The sequence below is a fragment of the Gopherus flavomarginatus genome, chromosome 4 (genome assembly GCF_025201925.1).
Source record: "Gopherus flavomarginatus isolate rGopFla2 chromosome 4, rGopFla2.mat.asm, whole genome shotgun sequence".
Classification (NCBI taxonomy): Eukaryota; Metazoa; Chordata; order Testudines; family Testudinidae; genus Gopherus; species Gopherus flavomarginatus.
In genome coordinates, this window is record NC_066620.1 from 121,120,960 (window position 1) to 121,131,763 (window position 10,804).

General features: G+C 48.0%; 1 protein-coding gene across 1 annotated transcript in view; it reads right to left on the reverse strand.

Moving 5' to 3' along the window:
- The window catches only part of RNF217 (ring finger protein 217), an 80,662-nt gene extending 79,458 nt beyond the window's left edge, over window positions 1-1,204 (reverse strand). The window contains exon 1 of the mRNA XM_050949756.1: window positions 596-1,204. Coding sequence (XP_050805713.1) covers window positions 596-1,204 — 609 coding nt within the window. The remainder of the gene's footprint in view (window positions 1-595) is intronic.
- Between the last annotated feature and the right edge of the window lie 9,600 nt (window positions 1,205-10,804).

Genomic DNA, 10,804 nt, shown 5'->3' on the forward strand with positions numbered 1-10,804 from the left:
ACTAGTCACTGAAAAAAGTCACAGGGTTCATACAAAATGACTAATGTACTAGCCAGTGCTGAGTGGAAAGTTTTCATTGGCCTCTGGCAACAGCAGCAAGAGTGAACCAGTCTCTTTCATGTTTTACTGACCTGCTGATATCATCAGGCTGGGATAATTCAAAAGAAAATGAGTTTAAACTTTAGAGCATCTTCAACCTACACACACAAATCCTTTGGCCACTGAGGGGAAAGTGTGTGCACACCTCCAGAATGTCCAGCGCCAGTGAACAGCAAGTCCTGCTACACATGAGAGAGGGAGCAGCCCTGTACCCAGTCACTTCAGAAAAAAATACTAAGTTTTAACTATGTTTGGGATCTAAGAAATGGGATAGGAAAGTGGGCGTGAAGCTTGCCCTAATGGCAGGGCTCTCGCAACTAGGCTGACAGCTTGGATGCTCAGGAGGGGAAGGAAATGTACCTGGGAGCCAAGACGGGATGGGGCAGGGCCATCCATCGAAAGGGTGAGGAGAGCCGAGGTGTCTACCTGGGTGCTGGGTGGGTTGGGTCGGGTCAGGGTTCTCCACAGAGGGGGTGAGGCGGGCCGGGGCATTTACCTGGGCGCTCAGGTAGCGCTTCAGGCACTCCTCGCACACCGCCTTCTTGCAGCAGGGCAGGGGCTTGACGGGCTTCTCCTCCAGGCACACCCGGCAGCAGAGGACCAGCAGGGGCCCGAAGTAGGGCTCGGGCAGCAGATAAAAGTCCACCTCGATGCTGCCCCCCGACGTCAAGGGGTCTCCGAGGGAGGCGCGGCGCGCGGGCAGGGCCCCGGGGGCTGTGGCGGGCGGGGGTCCCGGCCCGGCCCCAGCCCGGTCGTTCTCCACGCAGTACACGGTGCAATACACGTGCCGCCGCGGGGGGATGCGGCAGCGGCTGCTGCCCCAGTCCCGCCCCGGCCCCTCCTCGGGGGGCGCCCCGGGCTCCCCGCCAACCCCCGGCTCCTCCGCGGGAGGCTCAGGGGGCGGCGGCGACTCCTCGCTGCGCTCTGGACTCCCCGGGGCCCCGGCGGGAAGCGGCTCCTGCTCCGCGCTCCGCCGCCTGCTACCGGGCTCCGGCTCCCCCGGCTCCGCCGCCTCCCGCCCTGGCTCCCTGGCCCTGCCGGCCGGGAACGGCGCCTCGGCGGCGGCCGCCCGCAGGGTGCTCAGCGAGCTCTGCTGCTCCCCCATCCCCGCCGCTTCCCATCCAGTCGCCTCCGGCCCCGCTTCTGCTTCCGGGTCCCGGGCCCCGCCGCTCCGCGACCCAGCGGGGAACCGCCGCCGCCTCCCCGGGGCAAGCGGCCGCCGCTCGCCGCCGGGGCTGCGCAGGTCAAGGCCGCCCGGGGGCTCCGCCGGGCCCCGCTCCCATCCCGCAGCCCCGGTCGGCCCTACGGCCCCCGGAGAGTCACACAGCGGGGCTCGGACTGCCCGGCGCCGCCCAGCCCCAGCCTCAGCGCAGACCCCCAGGAGCCGCACCGGCCCCTGCCCCCCTCTCACATGTGGCCGGGCCGGGCCACTCCCCGCCCCTTCCTGCCCACACGAGGGACCCGCCCAGCCCCTCACGTACACACAACCTCCTGCACCTCTTAACCCTGCCCCTTTCTCACACTCCCCTCTGGGGCTTTGCCTGCTCCTCCCTTACACAACGCCGCCCTCCCACCTCTAACGCTGCTCCTCTCTCACTCACCTACCAATCAACCGCTCTTCCTCGCCTGCATGAATTAGGGTCACTAGATAGTAAGTGTGAAATATCAGAACTTGGGGGGGGGGGCAGGGTATAGTTGCATATATAAGACAATGCCCCTAATATCAGGAAGGTCCCTATAATATTGGGATATCAGGTCACCCTACTTTACACACATCCCTGTGTACTCACCCACCTTTCACCTTTGCCCCTCACAAACACCCCCCCTTCTGTCTCACATATATCTACTTACCCCTTTATCCTGCCACACACTCACACACACAAACTCCTACCTACTGCTTAATCCTGCCCCTCTTTCACACACACACATACACTGACCCCTTAACATTGCCTCTTTCTCATACCTACTCCTCTTAATTCTGCCCCCCCAACACACCCTCACACACCCATTAAAAGTGCCCTTCTCATTCACTCACACATACAATCACACTAGCTTTTCTGGCTCCCCACCACATACTCGAAGTATAGCAAGAGCACGCTATAAGGACTTTAAACAATCTTTGACATGAACATTGAGGTTTCTTCAGAGTAGTTTCAGCATTTAAATAAAAAGGAAGTGCTCCTTTTGTGTATTTACAGTTTTGTTCACTAAGTTTTCACAAGAGAGAGAGTTTGTCATTAAGGTTCTTCACAAGATAGTATTTCCATATTCTTACTCCAGCATATCTGTGTAAATCTAATTTACAGAAAAATCAGATGACCACCTCCACACCTTTCCATTAAAAAAGTCTCATTTTAGAAAGATGTGATGATCTCACTCTAAAAAGCAATAGTCACCTATGCACTAGCACACCCCCCAACCCCCAGGTTAACGGATACACTGGTAGAGAAAGTTAGCACGCTCATAGGAAGCAAGTACCCTTTTTAATTTCAATGTGATATAAAAATACTTTGAAGGTGATATATTTTGAATAAAAATCCAACGTCCAATTAAAAATTACTCCCAAAGAAAACAAACAGTAAAAAATAGAATCATCATCTTTATCCTCTTAGTGTCATAGGAATTTAGGTTTATGGTTGGCACACCAAATCTGAACAATACTATGACATCTTGAAAAGTAATTTAAATAATTAAAATCAGACAAATTGATAAACACACATCCAGTGTGTCTGGTCATTTGCAAGTAAGAGGATTGAAGAAAAAATGCCTGTGCATTATGTTTACAAAGGCTGTCGAAAAGGAAGGAAAAATATCTTTCAGAACTCAGCATGAACACTGATACAGCAGATAACATAAAGCCCATTCTAGGACACCTGCAGTGTTGGCAGGACCGGCGCTAGAGTTTTTCGCCCCCTAGGCGCATGGCCATTTCGCCACCCCGCGCGCCGCTCCCGCGGCTCCGGTGGACCTGCCGCAGCCATTTCTGCGGAAGGTCCGTTGGTCCGTGCTGGAGGTCCACCGGAGCCGCCTGCTGCCGCCCCCCCCCGGCAAAATGCCGCCCCCTGAAAATCCTGGCGCCCTAGGCGATTGCCTAGTTCTCCTCAATGAAAGCGCCGACCCTGAGTGTTGGTAGTGGCAAGTACAGCAGGCATTTAATAAAAGGTGCTTATTCTTCCTCTTATATCTTGTCTACGCTAGCGGTTTTGGTCCATTGCCCCAGGTGGCTCCTAACTTTCTATTGAAATCAATGGAATTTAGGAGCCTAAATACCTTTGAGGATCTGGGCCACTGTAATTTCAATTAATTGATTTTGCAATCAACTCAAATTAACTAAGAGAGTCTTTTAGCGATATCTACACAAAAATTGGTAAAAGGGTGTGATGCAGGGCCAATGGATTCTTCCTAAAAGTTGGGGCATCCACACTCCAAACCCTTTGGCCCCAGCCCGGAGTCCCTTCCTGCACCCCAAACCCTTCATCTCCAGCCCTCCACCCCAAAGCCTGCACCCCAAGTCAGAGCCCTCGCCCTCTCCCGCACCCCAACCTCCTGCCCCAGCCTGGTGTAAATGAGCGAGTGAGCAAGAGTTGGGGAGAGTGAGCAATGGAGGGAGGGGGCCTGGAGTGAGCAGGGCCGGGGCCTCAGAGAAGGGGCAGGGCCATGGGGAGGGGGGTGGGGCAAGGGGGTTTGGTTTTCTATGATTAGAAAGTTTGCAACCCTAGTGAAAGAGACACCTGGGCCGCTGTGTGGAGCTGCAGACCCTCCACACCCCAGGCTGCTCTTACCTGGGCCAAGCTCCAGCTTCCAGGCTGGCCAGGAAGAGAAGGGGCAGGGGTCCGGGTCCATGGTGAAAAGCGGACAGGCCTGACCTGTCTACTTTAAAAAATGTGAGGGCCATGGTGCTTTGGCCCTCCCTGTTCTGGGGTCTCTAATGTGAAAGGATCCCTGGAGTACAGCCTGGAACTGTGGAACCGCTATGCCACCTTAATGCTCCAGCCTGGGTTGTCTCACACAATGCTATGCCCTCTAGGTGCTATGATCACTCAGCCATCAGCATGTAGAGCCCCACACCCACCTAAATTGCATGAATGCTCCCAAAGCCACTCATAAGTCATACAGAAAGAGGCACCAGCCAATCACCTCAATCCCCAGCTTTGCTCGCCAGAAATATACTGTCTTATGCTGCTCAAGACTCCCTTGGATAGTGCAAGTTCATCAGTTGATCACTACTTCTTCAAAGGAAAGTGGACATGCCCCAGCCTTTGTAATCTGAGATAAGATTCCCCAAGCACTTCAACCAAATATAAAACAGATTTATTAACTACAGAAAGATTTTAAGTGATTATTAGTAGCAGGTATAGAGATCAAAATTGGTTACTTAAAAATAGAAACACAGTCTAAATTCTAACTTTAACGGATTAAGCAGCATTTGAATGAAGCAGTCTCTCACCATAGTAGATATTACTGGCAGTTCATAGTTCTCAGTACACTGACTGGACTCCCTTCCAGCTTGGACCAATCTCCCAAGTCAAAGTCTTTGTGTTCCAGGTGAGCTTCCAGGTGTTGAGATAGGGTGTGGAGGAGAGAATGGCCAAGTGATAATGTCACTGTCCCTCTTTTTTATACTTTCTTCCAACTGCTAGAAAAATCCTTGATGTGATGCGGGGGTCAGGCAGCCCCCACTGGTGCATGCCCTCTATGGATAGTGGATTCTTCCTGATGTGCCATTAATACCTGTCTGGCCGGTGGTAGTTGCTCCTTTGTCCCCACTGAAAGGGCAGATGTGAGCACCTCACAACCTCACAACATATTTCAGTAGCACATATAGCAATACTTCATAACTTCACATACAATGATAGTCCATAGAATCCAACAGGATATTAAGGTTCAACAGATCAAGTCTTTTTAAATGATACTTCACAAGGCATACTTTGTTTAAAACATATAATAATCATATGAGACTGGTGAATATGGGGGTTCCATGGTGCTACTTTGAGGTACAGATTGTCACAAAGGGGTATCCTGAATAGATCTGGTGCAACAGGTAGTTTTTAAATATATATATATATATATATATATATATATATATATACACACATACATAAACTTCCAGCTATAACCTAAAAAACAGCTAAAAATGATCCTGAATCCTATTTTATATGTATATACATAATAGAAAGTTTATGTGCTCTGCACATAAATTTCATTAATAGAAAATAGGTGCACTTAAATATGATTGCCAGATGCGGGCTGGACATAAAAGCTTCTGTCAGGAGCTACACTTTTCTATCATATTTTATCCTACACAGAGTTCATGAGCAACTGCTGGAACATGAGAGTTGATGCACAGCTGCTGACAAATAAGATAATCTCCCCATTAGCAGTTGCACCTTTAACTCTACAGTTCCACCCCTCCCCATTCTATGTTTTCCAATCTTTCTTGTGAAGCAGTTAGGCTTGCTACATGCACAATACCTCACAAATATACATAAGAAAGGAAATTAAAAGTAAAGGTAACTAACAGTATATGTATAACATTTTGGGGACCACCCAGACTAATAAGGCATTCTGTCACTGCCTGCCCTCTAGCCTTGGGGGCCTTTGTATTGTGTAGCTGTGGTTCAGATCCCTGACACCAGTAGCCAGCCCACAAGCATAGGGTCTCATGCTGGCTTTCATCAGCTCAGTTACTCTTTGTATGGTGACACCAATAGCCCTTCCAGTCCCAAGTCTCTCCAAACATGTCCTCTCCTAGTTCTAAACTATCAGATCCTCAGACCCTTCCCTTCTGGTTTGTCACTCCTGAAGGCATGAAACCAGACCCTCCAGTTATCATCTCACTTTGCCATACACTCCACACAGTTTGCACACTAGAGACTTTCTTGGGATAAAAATAAACAAAAATCGTATTTCATAGAAAAAACACAGGTTTAAAGAGGAAATAGTGAGGGAAAGCAAACAAATATAAGTTACGCAGAAAATACACATAAAAATACCACCTCAGGCTTTACACTTTCATATTATATAAAATATCTTAAATCAACATACCCCCTACCTGTAAGGACAGCATTCAGGGACAGGTAACCGCCTTAAAAGTGTCCCCCAAGTTCTGGATTTTAAAAAAAAAATCACTTCCAAGCCTGTTTATAAAAGGCTTTTTTTTCTGTTTATTTTCCCTTAGTCCCTGGTGACTTATGGTTACTCAGAGTTAGGAAACTCCTTCCCAACTCCATGTTTGAGAGCTGGGATGCTCTTTTCAATTTTGAGTTGTCTGAATGAGACCTGGTCCACACTACAGAGTAAGGTCATAAGGCAGCTTACATCTACCTAACTGTGTAAGTGTCTACACTACAATGTTCCTCCCACTGATTTTACTTGCCTACTATGCCAACCTAATAACTCCATCTCTGTAAGAGGAGTAGCATTTAGGTCAATGTAGTTAGGTCGATGCAGTGTCTGTGGAGACCCCGTGTTGCTTACATCACCTGTTGCTGCCTTTGACAGCTCAAGCTCCGCTGCCTCAGGGCTGACAGGGTGCTCATGTAGTTTCAGTTCTAAGCTTTGAGTTTTTGGAGCTGAGAGAAGCAGAACAGTTCAAGGAGTCTCCGATTAACTCCCCTCCTCACAAAGGGAGTCTTTGATCTGCTGTGGGAGTAGAGCATGAGTCAGACAGTTCTAGCCCTGTAGAGCCCATCGTCCAGACTGGCAAAGAGCCAGCCGAGACCTGCACAAGACTCCAGACCAAGGGAGCCAGAAGAGGACCTTGTAGATTCCCATTGACTGATATGGAAGTTGATCCCATAAATTAAAAAATCACAACATCACAAAAGTACTGGCTTTAAATATCTTGGACCATGCCTTCTGCAAGAGACTTAAAAAGAAGGAAAACTGATGGACTTTGCAGCACGCATGGAAGGTTAATGAATCTGGGCTCTGGTGGACCATGTTGGAAAGCGAATTCTGAAACTGAGGACCTCTCACAAAGAACGCTCTGCCAGCAGCTCACTCACATTTATATTGAGGGAGCTCTAACTGATATACCTGCGCTGATCTCAACTGTGGCAATATATCAGCAGGAGAGAGGTGATTTCTCAAGTAACAAGATACGTTTAATTAGAACATATGAATAACTAACATTTATGCTTCAGTGCATAAGTTGATTGGCCTTAGGAATTCAGATACAAATCATTTTTCCACATACAACACTGCATAATTGTCATTGCTGTGCTTACCCATAGCGTGTAGAACTCACTTCAGCTGAGATTCTCTCTACTTCCAGTGATTTTAGTATTTGTACTGAAAATACATGGGTGATAGAGTAGATAAAACAAATAATTAAATTGTGAAATACTTCACAGAATACTAATTATTTTGTGCAGTAGCCTTCATTGAATGTTTGTTTCTTGGTTTTTGAAATAGAAACTGTAAAACTGGTTTTGATTTGTCACCATAGAGGAATAACGTTTTCCATATGATTTATCATACAAACACCACACACAAAAACACACAGTATTTCTTATTCACACTTGAGTTATACTCTCACTTTTCACTATCACTACGTTGCATCAGAGCAAATATATTCAACAGCCAAGACACTTTCAACATAGAATCATAGAATATCAGGGGTGGAAGGGACCTCAGGAGGTCATCTAGTCTAAACCCCTGCTCAAAGCAGAACCAATCCACAACTAAATCATCCCAGCCAGGGCTTTGTCAAGCCTGACCTTAAAAACACCTAAGGAAGGAGATTCCATCCACCTCCCTAGGTAACCCATTCCAGTGCTTCACCACCCTCCTAGTGAAAAAGTTTTTCCTAATATTCAACTTAAACCACCCTCACTGCAACTTGAGACCATTACTCCTTCTTCTTTCATCTGCTACCACTGAGAACAGTCTAGATCCATCCTCTTCGGAACCCCCTTTCAAGTAGTTGAAAGCAGCTATCAAATCCCCCCTCATTCTTCTCTTCTGTAGACTGAACAATTCCAGTTCCCTCAGCCTCTTCTCATAAGTTATGTGCTCCAGCCCCCTAATCATTTTTGTTGCCCTCTGCTGGACTCTCTCCAGTCCTTCCACATCTGTCTTATATTGCGAGGCCCAAAACTGGACACAGTACTCCAGATGAGGCCTCACCCATGTTGAATAGAGGGGAATGATCATGTTCCTCGATATGCTGGCAATGCCCCTACTTATACAGCCCAAAATGTCATTAGCCTTCTTGGCAACAAGGGCACACTATTGACTCATATCCAGCTTCTCGTCCACTGTAATCCTTAGGTCCTTTTCTGCAGACCTGCTGCCTGGCCATTCGGTCCCTAATCTGTAGCAGTGCATGGGATTCTTCTGTCCTAAGTTCAGGACTCTGCACTTGTCCTTGTTGAACCTCATCAGATTTCTTTTGGCCCAACCCTCTAATTTGTCTAGGTCCCTCTGTATCCTATCCCTACCCTCCAGCGTATCTACCACTCCTCCCAGTTTGGTGTCATCTGCAAACTTGCTAAGACTGCAGTCCACACCATCTTCCAGATCATTAATAAAGATATTGAACAAAACTGGCCCCAAGACCGACCCTTGGGCCACTCCACTTGATACCAGCTGCCAACTAGACATGGAGCCATTGAGCACTACCCATTGAGCCAGACGATCTAGCCAGCTTTCTATCCATCTTATAGTCCATTCATCCAGCCCATACTTCTTTAACTTGCTGGCAAGAGTACTGTGGGAGACCGTATCAAATGCTTTGCTAAAGTCAAGGAATAACACATCCACTGCTTTCCCCTCATCCACAGAGCCAGTTATCTCCTCAGAGAAGGCAATTAGGCTAGTCAGGCATGACTTGCCCTTGGTGAACCCATGCTGACTGTTCCTGATCACTTTCCTCTCCTCTAAGTGCTTCAGAATTGATTCCTTGAGGACCTGTTCCATGATTTGTCCAGGTAATGAGGTGAGGCTGACTGGCATGTAGTTCCCCGGATCCTCCTTCTTCCCTTTTAAAAAGATGGGCACTACATTAGCCTTTTTCCAGTCATCCGGGACCTCCCTCAATTGCCATGAGTTTTCAGAAATAATGGCCAATGGCTCTGCAATCACATCCACCAACTCCTTTAGGAACCTTGGATGCAGCACATCTGGCCCCATGGCCTTGTGCTCGTCCAGCTTTTCTAAATAGTCCTGAACCACTTCTTTCTCCACCTCCTCTCCATGCTGTGCTGCCCAATGCAGTAGTCGGAGCTCTACAAAGTGCAAGCTGGTCTCCATATTGGAAGAGAAGATTCAAGGTCTGGAGAAACAAGTATCAACCCTGCATTGCATAAGATAAAATGAAGATTTCCTGGACAGATGTCAGGATATGCTTCTACAGGCACAACGTTCTGAAGAATCAGAACAGGCTGCACAGAGGGAACAGAGGGACGGTGAAGAAATTTGGCAGCATGTGACCTCCAGAAGAAGAAAGAGGAGCGCCCATGTACCAGCAATGCAGATACAGGTGAGCAACTGTTTTCATGTTCTCTCCACAGGTACTAATGCGGAGAGTGGACTAGATGATACATCTGAGTGAAGGGAGCAGAAGGAGACTCCACCGATTGGAGGGCATGAGATGCACTGTCCTAGAGAGGGGGTTCCACGACCACTGCTCCCAAGAGAAGGAGGCAGGTAGTAGTGGCTGGGGACTCCCTCCTCAAGGGGACTGAGTCATCTATCTGCCGTCCTAACTGGGAACACTGAGAAGAGTGCTGCTTGCCAGGAGCTAGGATTCATGATGTGACGGAGAATCTGCCAAGACTCACCAAGCCCTCGGATTGCTACCCCTTCCTGCTTCTCCATGTGGGCACCAATGATACTGCAAAGGATAACCTTGAGCGGATCACTGCAGACTACATGGCTCTGGGAAGAAGGATAAAGGAGTTTAAGGCACAAGTGATGTTCTCGTCCATCCTGCCCATGGAAGGAAAAGGTCCGGGTAGAGACTGTCAAAGAAGAAGGAGTGCTAGGCAGAGATGCGCTCCACCTAATGAAGAGAGAGAAGAGCATCTTCGCAAGCCGGCTGGCTAACCTAGTGAAGAGGGCTTTAAACTAGGTTGACTGGGGGAAGAATACCAAAGCCCTGAGATAAGTGGGGAAATAGGATACCGGGAGGAAGCACAAGCAGGAGAGCGCAAGAGAGGAGGACTCCTGCCTCATACTGAGAAAGCAGGACGATCAGCGAGTTATCTTAAGTGCCTATACGCAAATGCAAGAAGCCTGGGAAACAAGCAGGGAGAGCTGGAAGTCCTGGCACAGTCAAGGAATTATGATGTGATTGGAATAACAGAGAGTTGGTAGGATAACTCACATGACTGGAGTTCTGTCATGGATGGATATAAACTGTTCAGGAAGGATAGGCAGGGCAGAAAAGGTGGGGGAGTTGCATTGTATGTAAGAGAGCAGTATGACTGATCAGAGCTCTGGTATGAAACTGCAGAAAAACCTGAGCATCTCCATAATTCTCTGTCTCACATTCTCTATGTGTTGTTGAGAAAGAAGAATATGCTTCATTGATAGCACATAAATCTTTGGGCACAGTCTTATTTTTCAGATGTTATGAACTGACTCCACGGTGAATTTCCTCCTGCAATGATTTATTAGTTCATTACACAATTTGATAGTTTTCAGCAAGAGAATATTAATATTCTTCTGCGAGGAAAACTCACAGTGATAATACTATCAT